Source organism: Manduca sexta, unplaced genomic scaffold (assembly GCF_014839805.1).
Source record: "Manduca sexta isolate Smith_Timp_Sample1 unplaced genomic scaffold, JHU_Msex_v1.0 HiC_scaffold_270, whole genome shotgun sequence".
NCBI lineage: Eukaryota > Metazoa > Arthropoda > Insecta > Lepidoptera > Sphingidae > Manduca > Manduca sexta.
Genome location: NW_023593690.1, coordinates 1,475 through 17,126, shown reverse-complemented (window position 1 = coordinate 17,126; position 15,652 = coordinate 1,475). Strand labels below are relative to the sequence as shown.

Sequence of the window (15,652 nt, the reverse complement as noted above, 5' to 3'; positions counted from 1 at the left end):
AGGGGGATCTTGTTGTCTCTCTCTATCTCTCCTTTCCCGCTTTTCACTCGGCCCACGTGTACGTTTTCCGGAATTAAATTCTGCTCCCAAAAAAAAACTAAAAGTCTCATCCATCCTTTTTAGGATTAGCTCCTAAGGAATAATTTTAGCTGAAATTGTTTACAGTATAAAATAATGGTCATTATAAAAAACTAGATTCGATTTTCTATTTATAATTCTGAGTTTATAATACAATATAATGTGTATCCGAACGTAATTTAGCTGTCAGTGATTAAAACTTCACACACTTCAATGTCATTTAGCCACAAAATCTTTAAGTTTTAACAAATCTTTATTACTATAGAAATAGAGTTCTTTTTTTGTATACAACTAAATACAGTAAAATTGTCTTCATTGGACTGAATTCTTTGACATTCGTGAATTATTGTAGTTGTGAATAAACGACGAAAACAATAGATTCGACTGTTTATTTGCTGGAAATAAGTGTTCAGTTCAAACATTGTTTATTTGCTCATGCAAAAGTTAATTTACGAATTACTAAAATAAATCTTTTTTGCAAAAGCGGTGCAAAACTTTTACTGCCGGTGAACTGAATTTTCTGCAATTATTTCATTACAATGTCTGAGTGTAACAGCGGCGACTTGAAATTAGATGCGGCAGTGAACAGCTGGTTAAAACATGACAAGGTTAGTAAGGTCTACGTTTCGTAATTTTCCATAAATACCCTTCATTACAAACCTCGCTCGGCCTTGAAGTTCGGTAGATAAAAGCCGGCCTTTTGAGGCAGTCAGCCGTGCCTATGTTATATAAAAAAAGCATGAAAGATTTTTTTCTTATCTAAATGATGTGTCCGATTGCCAATACTCAAGAGGTCAAATCACTTAGTATGAATATGTGTGTTGTGTCAAATTAATTTACATTCAGTCTGTATGTGCATAGACAATTGCATTCATTGAGCCTAACACTGCCCATGCAGTGGACAACAAGCCATTAATAGCAGATTATTTTCTTTTATTGCACCATCCTGTTATTCAAATTTAAGCAAGAATTATAAAAGCCTAAAACTCATACAAGCACTGCACTTCACAACAGTGGCAGCCTTATACAATGCAACGACCCAGGCGGACCAAAGAAAAGTTGCCCAGTTTTCAGTTTTGTCAGTAAGATTGTAAAAAGATCTTCCAAGGCACCACACAAAGTCCCTGTTAACACAAGGTTCTTGTCGGTTACCCTGTTCGCCTCTCCCTAAGGCATCTGCTTTACAAATGCACACATTGTGGTACATCATTTATAGTAACAATTAAGAGCATAAATATTTACTTCATTTCTGTAAGCTACCTATTTCATAATAATTTATAAAATTTAGACCTACAAATAATTGTTATCTGAAATTTATTTTTCTCTTCATAGAACCCAACCACTCGCCAAGAGGTCCTAGATGACATTGCCAGCTCAAAATGGGAGAAGTTAAAGAAGACAATGCTCCATCGTCAGAAGTTCGGCACTGCTGGTCTCCGAGGCCGCATGGGCGCCGGATACACATGCATGAATGATGTTGTAGTGTTGCAGACTGCACAGGTACAGTCAGAGGGAATTCAGTAGATTGTATTTCTATATTTTATTAATTAAATGTACAGATGTTATAAGTTTCATTTATTGTATGGTTAATATAAATACTCAATGAAAATTAGCCATATTACTCTGATTCCAACTAAAACTCTGCATTGAAAATACTATTTAAAAGTATATTAATATAAGCAAACTGCAGAGCATCATATGATACTAGTATGACTTAATGTTTCAGTAAAAGATTTTTTTTCTTGATTATTGCTTTGAATGATGTGGCTAGCTTGCCGCTCACCTGATGGTAAGTGAAGTGAAGTAGAAACACTATCCAAGGCCTTGAATAAAAAAGTATTGTTTGGTATTCCACTGCGCTCGCCAGCCTAAGACCTGAGTTGTTAAGTCTCATTTGTCCAGTAGTTATACTGGCTACAATGTCCTTCAAACCGGTAAACAATGGTGACTACACACTGCTGTTTGGCGACAAAAATAAACATTGCGGTAATATCTAACCAGGCAGACTCACATATGAGAGACCTACCACAAGTAAAATTGTATATGTTTTTGGTTTAGGGTCTGTGCTCATATATTCAGAAGTTATGCAGTCAAACTCCTTTACATAACGGGTTGTCATTGGTTTTGATGGAAGGCATCACAGCAAAAGGTAAGTCAAAATTATTATTTTATTTTAACTTGTTTCTTATAGGGCTCGATTATCGACCATTGTTAGTTAATCCTACTTAATTCATTCTAAGGGACAGGCAGTGCCTAGTGTAGAATGTTTTGCTAAATTTGACTGTGTAATTCTTTTGATTTGGAAATAAATTATTATTATTATTATTGAAAAATTTTTAACAATTATTAGTACCTTTTTGGTTGTATACATATCATAATATTAAGTTTCCTTTCATAATAAAATATAATATCGCGTGGTCCAAAAGTACGATACGCAGTAAATCTTCGCATTTAAATAAATACGAAAACGCGATAATAACAAGATCAAGTCGCAAGGGGTCATTCGCGTCGGCAAGATAAATTTGTAATATAATATGATGTAAGATTATAAAAATATAATTTTTGTTGTTGTTTGCATAATTTATTATTTAACACGTGATAAGCGTATGTGACGATTTCACAATCGCAACTGCGTATAAAAGTCGGATAAATTTGTTGTATAATTTTTATGATGATTTTGTATATTTACGCGAATATTAGACATACAAATAAAACTATTTCTCGGATTTTATCGCGTTTTTTTATGTTATAAATATTGTAGCTTTGACATTTGGAGCGACCAACACCTCAGTCTTCCCGTAACCATGAAGGCTGCAAAGTCTTCTAAACGTCGGGAGAAAATGATCACACAAAACTGCTATAAATCCCGAAAAATACTTTTATTTCAATGTATATTTTTTATCTGCCCGACGGAATAACGAAATGACTATTCTTATTATTCAAGTTAATCCATCAGGGTATATTCGTTTGCTCTGTTATAGTTGTAAAGCTTAGTGCGGATTTAATTCTGAGAAGTCGGTATCCGCCAAGATGGCACAAAAAAACGCAACGCATTGTGAACCGTCTTTATATTGTCGATACCTTTTAAAATAAAAATAAAATGCTTTATTCATCACGTAGGCGAACATGGTTGCACTTATGATAAGTCAAGGTACATGAGAATATTTAATTATTACTTAATTAAATTAGCTTATATGCTTCGGTAATAGACGAGAGCTAAATTATATCAACAATAAATAATAGTGTGCGCTACCGCTTAGACTTCAATGCGAAGTACAAATACTCAGAAATAAACGACTGTTATATCGTAGAACGTGCATGTGCATAGAAACTAATTTGTGTATGACGATTGAATATGAAAGACGACATTTATCTAATGCATCGAGCACGAAAGATTCACGACACGTTTATTTGTTTTTTTAACATGCTAGGTGTTGCAAGTGGCTCCGGCCGTGAATAACCTTGGGATAAATTTCTCATCGTACTTTTCAGGGTGCAAAAGTAGCCTATATCCCTTTCTTATGATTTAAGCTGACACCGTGCCAAATTTCATCAAAATCGGTTGTGTAGTTCAATGGCTTAAAATTGTGATAAACAAATAAACTAACTTAGCTACTTTCGCGTTTATATTAGTATGGATTGCATTTACGTTTGGAACAATGCGTACGGTAAATAATAATTTACAGTTATTGGTTGGTACCCAAGGCCCTTTCCTTTAGCGCATTCCGTGTAAGACGTCCTTATATAACACTATGTAAAAGCCTCTTAACATTAATACAGGTAGGAATAAGTTTCATAATATTATAGCCTTCGACTGAAATTTATGAAACATTGTCTTATAACAAGATTTTCGATTTAATTTCTTAAATTTATTCTCAAAACATAATTCATGTAAAAAATACTCGTTATAAATTGTGACTGATTTCCAAAAATTTAATCGCAACAAAGAAGGTCATTCATAACTGTCTTGACACGGAAACCACTCAAAATAGCCTTATTATTCTGAGAATTCTCGTATAAATTTAAAATGGGTTGGACGAGATTTTATACCGTTTAATTATTTTTTACGGAACACAGAGTAATTTCGGGGTAGGAGCTTATTTTTAGGGATCCGTACCTCAAAAAGAACCCTTGTAGAATCACTCTGTTGTCAGTCTATCTGTCTATCAGACCCTTTTTGTCAGGAACGCGTAGAAGTATTGAGCTGTAATTTATAACAAATAGTCGGAGCTACGATCTACAACGGTTCAACTTCTCCGTTTCTTTTATTTTTGTTGTAAATTGTTATCAATGTTATATAATACTGGCATTATGCGGGTTACAAACGACAAACTAAGGCTTAGCTTAGCTTGCATGGCTGAGTAAATTGGAAATAAAGCATATGATATTTTATATAGTTTGCGGTCTGCGCTTAAGTATGAAAAAATATCTCAGCAATGCCAATAGCATTCTTCAAATGATTGTCATTGGGCTGTATTGTTACATGGCTCGTTGCTGTGCAATTTTTGCGTATTAATTTGTTTTTTTAAATAACTTAGTAACATAATACATATTATAAATCATTACAGTGATTACTTAGACCAGAACCATGGAACTTTGTTCACGCGAATAAACAAATAAAATATGTTAGGTAGAGCTAAAATAATTTTGCTTAGTTCTTGGTCTCCAACCGGCTTTAGCGCAGCGTACTCAATACGCATGAGTGAAGAAGTATTAATTTTCCTGAACGATCTATGGGTCGAAATACAATTAGTCGGATCTAAATAACCACCTTTCTCAGCCCCGGATCTTGAATTTTTTGAAGGCGGGGAAAAATCTGGATAATGCCGCCCCCAACCACCTATATTTTTACTTTTGTCATCATCATCATCATCATCATTTCGCGCCCCGCGGGAAATAATTTATGTGTGTTATATACTGGATGTCGCAGTAGTCAAAGTTGCGTTAATGATGGGTTGTGTATTCGTCTGCCAAGTTTGAATTTGCCGCCCTCTGATTTCGCCGCCCGGGGCACGGGCCCTGGCTCCCCCCCCCCCCCTCCCTAGATCCGGGGCTGACCCTTCTCCACGAACGTGATAGGGAAAATGTCGAAAAAATGGCGTGTCAGCATCTATTTAAGGTTTAGATGTCAAATGAGGGTATTGCTCATTAAGTAATGAGGTCATTTACGGTCTTATCGGCACGGATTTTCTCTTCGCAGCGATTACAATAAAACTTAAAATACATTTCAGCTAATTGATTCTATAGAACCGGTATAAATAAGCCAACAGAGAAGGAATTTCCTGTGATACGTGTCCAATGTAGCGCATGGCAACAAGTAAATTAACATTTCAGAGAATTTTGATGACACACGCTTCAACACATTCTTGTCTATTCAATTTGCATGCGTATAACATTTATATGTCCAATTATTTTACAAGAATTTATTTAAAATAATTTTATACAATGTACCTCGCTGGCGACCGTAACAACTTGCATTACCAGCTAAACAGCTATATCAGGTACACTCAAATTCTGATGAAATTGCAAGTGATTTTTCGACAAAATTTTTTTTTTATTGTTAACAAGTAAACAAAACAATCATCATCTTTATCCCTAAGAGACTAGACAGAGGTGCTATCAGGACACTTTCTTTTCGCCTAATGTGTTGAATTCCATGTGATGGGGGCCTATCGCCATATCGGGCATAAATTCCATACTTCGAGTTGAATTAATTATTACATTTTAATTTGCTGTTTGAATAGAAGAATGACGCCATCTATCATAATAACATGAATGATGATCATTACTGACAAATGAATTGAACAATTAAGTGAATATCAAATCATGATCCAACCAGGGCCCTTATTCTGTATGATAGTGTAAACGCGTAACGCGGCCGTGTCATGTTATCTTCGAGAAATGTGCGTGGAATGGTATTCTGTAAGCCAAATTTCTATAGTCCTAAACATGACGCGTTGTGTTACATGCTGTTACACACTGTCAAAATAACGTGCGGGATAGAGAATAAGGCCCCAGATCGAATTAATTTCGCCCGGAAATGTTTACGCTGAATTGAATGTCCAGTCAATACCAGTTAGTATGCGCAATGTTTGACTCAAGACTTTGGTTACTATGTATTCTAGTATTAAATACTGAGTTGACTTGATATATCTGTACTAATATTATAAAACTGATTTTTTTTATTTAAACGTTTTAATTTCAGTATCTGCTTAACTGATTTTGTATTTTTTTCACTAATGGGAAGCTACATTACTTCTGCTATAAGCAAATTTTTTATCCCGGGAAAATATTTATCCCAGTAAACTTTTTTCACGCGGATGAAGCAGCGAGCAAAAGCTAGTTACAAGATAAATTTTGGGATGCGTGATCCTTAAAATATAAGATTTCAAGTCCCTAAATCTATTTAAAGTAAGGGAGACAATTTGCATGTAACAGATCTGGTGTACCCAGTTGCTGCCATGCCAGTAAAAAAATATTCACTAATTTCTACGTCTATGACTAGGGTTGCCAACCGTACTATAATATATAGTATTGTACTATATTTGGAGTCTGCGTACTATATACTGTCGAAGAAATATGTAGTGCGCAAAATACTATATTTTCAACACCTCAATCTAATAAACAAATCCTTTACTTTCAAATCTATGAACGCTCCTTTACATTAACTTTTGAGTGATGGGACACCGCGTAATATACTATAATTGTTTTAAAGTGTACTCTAGATTTATTTATTTATACCTTGTTATGAAAAATACTATATTTCGCCGAAGAATTGTTGGCAAGCCTGTCTGTGACTACCATAAATTTTAATTATCGTTCAGGTTCGCAGAGCTAACAGCGAAGGTATTCGTCTCAGCATCGATTCCGGTGCATCTGTTCTCGGCAGTGTGCCCGACGCCGCTGGTATCGTTTGGTACGATACTGTACGACGCCGCGGCCGGTGTGATGGTCACCGCATCCCACAACCCCAAAGAGGACAATGGATATAAAGTGTACTGGGGGAACGGATCGCAGATAATTTCGCCGCACGATGAAAATATACTGGACGAGATACTGCAGTGTTTGGAGTGAGTAAATTAATGTTCGAATTTGTTAAAAATTGGGTAAGAGTCTTTTGATGAGATGACACAACTGACAATAGCCATTCAACCCGAATTTCGATTTATTGAGTTTATAAGCCTGTTAGATGTTCACCCCCTTATTCATAGACGTTGTTTATCTAAAGACAGAGCATTGTCCTTGGATGAATAACGCCTATGAATAAGGGGGTCAGTCTATAACGCCGGGTAATGACAATATTCAACCGAAACTCAAAGGAAATGGGCATAGTGTGGACCAGAGGCGAAGAGCCCATGTAACCCGATTCCTACCAGCATCGCTTTCGTAATTAATGTAAAATGTAATTATCATTGGAATGATTTCCAGATTGCATTTATGCATATTACTAGAACTTAAGTTTTGTCGGGTTCTCTTTAGGAAAATTTCATCCTTCGCCACTAGTGTGGAACAACTAATAAATTATCTGAAAACAAAATAAGATGAATCACGGACTACCTATGTAATATGTATGCATATAAGGAAAATATTATTTGCGTTAACTATTATAATGGTAGTGACGTGACAAAATTATCAATTGTTTTCGACATAAATAGTTCATTGTAAACAGGGAAATCTATAAACATGATTCATGCTAATGTAACATTTCAGAGGATCTAGGGAATTCACTAATTTGTAATTCTCCTTGCTTGTAGAAGCTTACATATACCGGCTATCGATCCATAGGCCCTGAATTCTAATCCGAAGATGGGAGATATTGTGGCTTTTTGTAATAGTATACTTAGTCTGGCCATAAATACTGTTACACTTAATTATAAAAAAATATTACATTTGAATTTCGAATCTGTCATTTTTATACGATTGTTCATTGTGTTTTCTCATTTTGGCGCCAATACATTGTAAAATATTTTGCGATATTAAAATGGTGTGGGGTGATAAAGAGAACCGAATCGCTGTGATAGCATTACACAAAGTAGGTATGGAGCCAAATGCAATTTTAAAACTCTCCATACACTTGGTATTAGTAAAATGTTTGTGTACCGGGCTATTAATAGGTACAATGAGACCTCCTCTGTTTGTGACAGAAAAGATCTGGCCGTCCACGTAGTGTTCGTACGAAAAAGGTGGTCAAAGCAGTAAGGGAAAGAATTCGAAGAAATCCTGTCCGAAAGCAAAAGATTTTATCTCGGGAAATGAAGATAGCACCTAGAACCATGTCGCGTATTTTAAAAGATGACTTAGGACTTGCAGCCTATAAGAGACGCACTGGCCATTTCTTAACTGATAATTTAAAGAAGAATAGGGTGGTAAAATCGAAACAACTACTGAAGCGGTACGCAAAGGGAGGTCACAGAAAAATTTTGTTTACGGATGAGAAAATTTTTACAATTGAGCAACATTTTAACAAACAAAATGACCGTATTTATGCTCAAAGCTCTAAGGAAGCTTCCCAATTAGTCGACAGAGTGCAACGTGGACATTATCCGACTTCAGTGATGGTTTGGTGGGGTGTTAGCTATGAAGGAGTGACTGAGCCATATTTTTGTGAAAAGGTATCAAAACATCGGCACAAGTGTATCAAGATACCATTCTTGAGAAGGTAGTTAAGCCCCTTAACATCACCATGTTCAATAACCAAGTATGGTCCTTCCAGCAAGACTCGGCGCCGGGTCATAAAGCTCGGTCCACGCAGTCTTGGTTGGAATCGAACGTTTCGGACTTCATCAGAGCTGAAGACTGGCCGTCGTCTAGTCCCGATCTTAATCCGCTGGATTATGATTTGTGGTCAGTTTTAGAGAGTACAGCTTGCTCTAAACGCCATGATAATTTGGAGTCCCTAAAACAATCTATACGATTGGCAGTGAAGAATTTTCCCATGGAAAGAGTGCGTGCTTCTATTGATAACTGGCCTCATCGTTTAAAGGACTGTATTGCAGCCAATGGAGACCACTTCGAATAAGCTTTTTATATTTTTAATTGTTTTATATTTATGTATTAAACTGACACACTGTAAAAGTAATAAATGTTATTTGCAGTTAACAATTTTCTTTTTTCTTTATTACAATATTTATGGCAAGACTAGGTATGCCCGGACTACATCTAAAGACCGTCGGCGTTAACTAGGCTGGAAGCAAAATTAAGCTAAATGTTTCCTACAACGTGCTTGAAAAAATATGTTAGGCGAACTTACGGTTACTTCAGCGTATGATAATGATGAGTGGAAAAAGAAGACCAAGAGAGACTTAAATCAATCATTTCTGATCAATGGAATATTTTTATCTTATATTATTCCAGTATACCAGACGAACACTGGGACATATCAGAGATCCGCTCGCACGAGCTAATAAAGGATTGCCACGACGAGGTGACGTCGAAGTACATGGAGTACATTCGCGACAGTCTGCATTCTGACGTGGTGGAGAACAACAGATCAGCTGCGGTAGACACTGTGTACAGCGCCATGCACGGAGTGGGATATCAATACGTCGTCAAAGCCTTCGAAACGGCAGGTCTGAAGGTAAGATGTTAGAACAATATTAATAAATCCAACTCAGTTTCGCTCTGAAGTGCCTACAGATACGGTACAGATGAGATGTCAAATTAAGTTCGGCATTTTAAGACAGTCGCTATTTAATGAACCCATATTAACATCAACTTGAATGTCATTTTAAGTCACAATATGTGTTAGATTTTGACAGCTGAGTTTTGTAACAGCCCCGACTCAGCTGAGCACAAGCTCTTAAATGATAGCTTAAGCTTGGTTTATTAAATAGTTCAATACATTGTCTAGTTGATATTTTACTTAAAAATTAAATTGATTTATGAATATGGCCCTTAGTTAATGTAAGAGTTCTCAGTCTGTCTTTAAATCAAAACTCAAAGGCGTAGTGAAATATCAAATGTCTAATAGCTAATGTAGACTGGGTCCGTCGAATCAAATCTAGTCATAATTTGGTTCCATTATAGTTACTAAGAAACTACATCTATAAGGAACCCGCCGAGTTCAAATCTATTGATTTCGACGAGCTTCGATTCTACACTAGTCGACGTCAGACTTAATACAACAAATATTCTTATCAATTTACCGCCATTTCCAATGAACGATCTCAAACGATTTTTTCGATCTATCTCAAAAATGGACCAATCAGAACAAAGTATTTTTTGATAAGCTTACAAATGACTTATTTTGATTGCTTTTTTCACGGAATGGGATTGAAGATTGCGATCAGGATCGTTTATTAGAAACGGTTGTTACACAAAAATGTCTGCACCTACGCTTCATTTCGAATATGGTATTTAATGTCAATAATACGAAGAGTATAAGATATGCACATTCTAGAAACCGATAAGTGTGAAAGAACAACAAGACCCGGACCCGGAGTTCCCGACGGTGACGTTCCCGAATCCCGAGGAGTTGCAGTGCCTGGAGCTGAGCATGGCATTAGCTCAGCAACATAACGTCAGACTCGCGCTCGTCAATGATCCCGACGCTGACAGGCTCGCCGTCGCCGAATATGACGAGCAGTTAGTATGCATTGTTGAAACTACAGTCATTTGTAGAAGAGTATTTGAGTTGGCAGCTGTGAGGTTTATTTCATAATTTGATTCCATGGTGAAGATAGTCAAAATAATTTAAGTTTTTGATAAAAAAAATGTTTCATAAAAGTATGATTTTTTTATAGTACTTGTTTAATTTTAACTGAATTTTTATCTTAATCCCTATTTTCAACTACTTCTCAAACTATTCAGGTTGAGAAGTCCACCAACTAACGCGCATTCTTTGAGAAAGAGTTTTATACTGATGTACTAATAAAATTTTACAATTCACATGAAGAGCATATGCTCGTACACATGACCACATGGTCATGAAGGTTGAAAAACTTTTAAAACGTCCAGATTAAAAAGCAATATCGCGAACATATTTTTTAAATAATTTTAATGTAACATTCGTGTTAACTTCAATCATGATCTTTATAAATTGTCAGATCTGCCTCATGGAAGATCTTTACTGGTAACGAGATGGGATCGTTGCTGGGCTGGTGGCTGCTGCGGCAGTACTACCGGCGGCGGCCGGACGCGTCGCCGGACCACGTGTACGTCATCTCCAGCATCGTCAGCTCCAAGATGTTGCGCGCCGTCGTCGAAGGGAAGGGACAGTTCGTCGAGACCTTAACTGGGTTTAAATGGATGGGTGTGTGAAAAAGATATTTTTTAACAAAATGATTGTTTTCTTATGTTTACGCGAATGTTAGACATTGAAATTAAACTAATTTTCTACTAATTTTCTGCCACTGTTGATCCTGGCTTACAGGAGTTATAGTGGTGGGTGTGAGGCGGGAAAGTCTCTCTAATTTTCTACTAAGGGGGACAGTCCCCCCGTGACCATGAAGGCTGCAAAGTCTTCGAAACGTCGGGAGAAAATAAAATATTAAAACCGCGATAGAATCCGAAAATAAGTTTAATTTCAAAATGATTGTGTTGCGCTTAGTGATTCTCAACCATCCTCAGAGTGATGAACAGATCTCAGATTTTTGGGAATCCATAAATATCGAGAATTTGGTGTTCGGCAAAAGTTTTAGTGGTCGCAATACAATCCCACTGTTCCAAAATCTAAAATCCTTCACTACCGATAGGGTATTCTGGTGAAATTATGCGTGTTTATCAACCGCGCAGATCTCTGAACTAAATTGACCCGACCGGTTCTACGCCTATAATCCACGCGGAAGGTCTGGATGTTGCATATTAGGACAATTAGTATAATCCGACTGATTAAAAAATATAATAAAACGAAATATTGACTTATAACAAGTTTTAAAAATTCTAAAACAAAACAGTATTTATAATTTAATGAATCCTTTTAGATATAAAAAATATATTTTTTTTATTGAACTAAATTTATTGTTGACTTCATTGTACTCGCATGGACCTGCGCTCGCAGCTAACTTCACAGCCGCCAAGAAATTTAAAAGCAAATAGTTTAAAGCATGTATAGATATACTTTAGTAAATCTCTTGCATGGTCCATATTAACTCAGTAACGACCTTGCAGGTAACACGACCCTTCTGCTGTCACAACAGAGCAAGACGGCGGTGTTCGCGTTCGAGGAGGCCATCGGGTACATGTGCAACGCAAGAGTGCCAGACAAGGACGGCGTGTCGGCCGCCGTACACGTGAGTACTACACCTTACAGGACTACGATCTTTGAGGGGGGGTTGTTACACCCTACTTGCATAGCAGTGTCGATGCGTCCATAAAAACGAATCTTACCGTCTTCCATTTTAGGTTTATTTACGTTTGTCTTAGTTTTTGTTGTGTGTTTAATTGGCCGCAATTTGTTAATTAAGGGAATATTCTTTTAGCTCGGGATACCTTTTGGAAAATTTCATCCTTCGCCACTGTTACATAGTCGTGAATATAAAATATAAATGCTGAGGTTCCCATTGCATTGACGTCAAAGCCGATATCAAAATCTCGAGTATATGTAATCGCTTTATTCGTACTGGTTAGTTTTTTAGATCGGACTTTTACACTTGTGATATTTCCTGACCCACCCTATAACAGTGTGATCATGTGCAGTGAAATAAACATTATACAGTGGCCAGAGTTATAGAGTTAAGTTTGAGAGTTACGTGTAGGCTGCGACTTATACCTACATAGACATAGGTGCATACGCACACACGTACAGGAAAATGCACAGATTAAACATCCAGCCCTATTCTTACTTTGGAGTTTATTACGTTGGCACACATCTGTGTTTTTAAAATCGCAACACGCGCCAATGCAATGCACTCGTCAAGCGCGTTTTACTAAAAAAATTACAAGGATACATTTAAAAGTGTGTGATGTGTAAAAATGAGTGTTATATCAGTGTGAAAACACAAGCGGTATATTTTTTTTGTAATTGACGAGAATCTTTTGAAACACACCTGTTGTGCTGTCTTCATGCCGTAACGCTCATTTTTACACGCTACGTGTATTCCGACGTTATTTCGCACAACATGCGACGCGTTATACTTTAATTTGAATATGATTGTATCATTTTTGCCTCTAACATTTTATCACGAAACAGGTAGCTTCATTAGCATCTCACTTGTACGCAAAAGGTTCGTCCCTCAACCAACAATTGCAAGCGTTGTATGCCGAGTACGGATACCACGTGTCTTACAACGCGTACTACATCTGCCACGAGCCGGCAGTCATACAGAAGATATTCAGGCGGATAAGGAACTACCATGGACCGGGGGAGGTAAAACACCAAAATACAAACAAGTAAATTTAATGTAATTTAGAAGGTTATCAATTGTATTTAGGGTTGAATTTACCATCATGTGATTAAAATTACTCGTAGGTAATACGATATTTATCGACGAATTAAAATTGTCTTTATTATTGGACATCGACTTTTTCGAATTTCGCGAGCGATGTTTGGTGCTAAATTTAGATTCAAGATCTTCTATGCTGTAGAGAGTATGAACAATGTATTTTTTTTTACAGTATCCAAGGCAAGTGGGTTCACATGAGATAGTGTTTATAAACGATTTCACTGCTGGAGTGAAGATACCGGAAGAGACTAACGGCGGACCGCACTTGAGTAAGTAATACCGACACGATATTATTCAGATCTTAAATTAATGTTATCCTCTTTATGCTGTTATTCTAGAAGATAATTTTAATACAACTGAATGATATGTTGGTCATTCGTTCGAAGTTCCTTTCACTCCTCAGATCGTTCATAATACTAAAAAATACAACTTAAAATAACATTTTTACCAAAATTGTTTGAAAATGAACCTGAGATATGAATGTTTCGTAGGTGTGCTCGGCACCGGCCTGGACCAGGAGTACACGAGCGGCGAGATGATCCTCCTGCGCACGCGCGGCGGGCTCGCGCTCACCGCGCGCACCAGCGGCACCGAGCCCAAGCTCAAGTACTACAGCGAGCTCGTCTGCGACGCGCCCACCGCCGGGTAACACACCCCGACACTACCACGTCAAACCCCGACACTACCACGTCAAACCCCGACACTACCACGTCAAACCCCGACACTACCACGTCAAACCCCGACACTACCACGTCAAACCCCGACACTACCACGTCAAACCCCGACACTACCACGTCAAACCCCGACACTACCACGTCAAACCCCAACTCTACCACGTCAAACCCCGACACTACCACGTCAAACCCCGACACTACCACGTTGAACCCCAACCTACTATTTGCTAACTAAGCTTATTCTACTGGTGTGATAATATCATCCTATCGTTGCAGGGACCAAATGCAAATGAAGGAAAAACTAAAGGAGATGGTGGAAGAATTTGTTGAAGAGCTCTTACAACCGAAAGAGAATGGTTTGTTGTAAGATAATTTATTTTTATAGCACTATAATGGTATATTATAATTGTTATTTTTCGTATACTTGATGTTACTTGTTTATATAATCACATCGTTTTGCAGCCCTACGATATGATAAAACTGTTGACGAGGGTCGGTAGGTAATATACAGGGTTGTTTTGATATAATAACGAATATTTTCACCAACAATCCTTTTAGTTTTCTGAATTTCTGATCATTTTGTAGTATAATGCGAACATGGCGCGTGCGTGAGTGTATTTCTGACTGAAAGTATGATGCCGCTGCAAAGAATTCTCTTAGAGTAGTACTCGTGGCTTTAGGGCGCGTAAAATTAAAATTAAATTTTATTAATATTTATTTTGTTCGAAACTTCACTTTTTTATTTTACATCTACGGCTGTTGTAACTTATTGTAAAGTATTATTTCTAAGTAGATAAGTATGTGGTTTCATTTAGTAACGCGATGTCAAAATGACCCTGTATAACAAATTAACAAATGGGTACAATTTATATGCAATCGGGTTTACATGATGATTTTTAAACCATACGATCATATTTTATTTTCATTTCACATTTTACATATTGTTCTAAACATTTTTTATTGAGATGTTGTTGTAACATTTGTGTATCATTTCTCTTAAAGTTTTTTAATCTTAGATTATTTTGTCTCTTATGTAAAATAATAATATCTATTATTTTAGGTGAATTTCTAACGCAATTTTGATAACTTACTCCATAATTTACTTTTGTATAACAAAACTTGTGCTACTAGGATAAAATATCTTTAAAGCTTTACGATTTAATCATCGTCCCGCTGTTTCTAAAATAAGCTATTGAGTGGCTGTGCACGCCAATATAAAGGCAAATGATTTTGCATTTAAATAAATAATACAAGCAATTCTTAAAAATAAGTTTCAAAATCTACACGTATACTAATATATAAAGCTAAAGAATTTGTTTGTTTCAACGTGCTTATCTCAATAATATAAAAACATTTGATTTTTTTTTTCAGTGTTAAAAATCTATATTGCCTCTGAGTCCTATAGGCTACTTTATATCCCGGAAATATTTAATACGGAAAAACAAAAACTTTTTACGCGGCCGGACCCGCAGACAAAAGCTAGTAAATATAATACAGAATATACAATTTTAGAAGATT

The 15,652-nt window shown here is 36.6% G+C and overlaps 1 protein-coding gene across 1 annotated transcript; it reads left to right on the top strand.

Annotated features, from left to right (window-relative positions):
* Positions 1-309: 309 nt before the first annotated feature.
* Positions 310-15,154, top strand: LOC119188567 (phosphoglucomutase-2-like). The gene is given in 13 exon segments (XM_037446192.1): positions 310-686; positions 1,411-1,578; positions 2,137-2,188; positions 2,191-2,227; positions 6,903-7,148; positions 9,433-9,655; positions 10,478-10,662; positions 11,124-11,329; positions 12,187-12,308; positions 13,208-13,384; positions 13,633-13,729; positions 13,952-14,105; positions 14,411-15,154. Coding segments are annotated over 13 exon segments (1,827 nt in total). The 5' UTR covers positions 310-617; the 3' UTR covers positions 14,502-15,154.
* Positions 15,155-15,652: the final 498 nt, after the last annotated feature.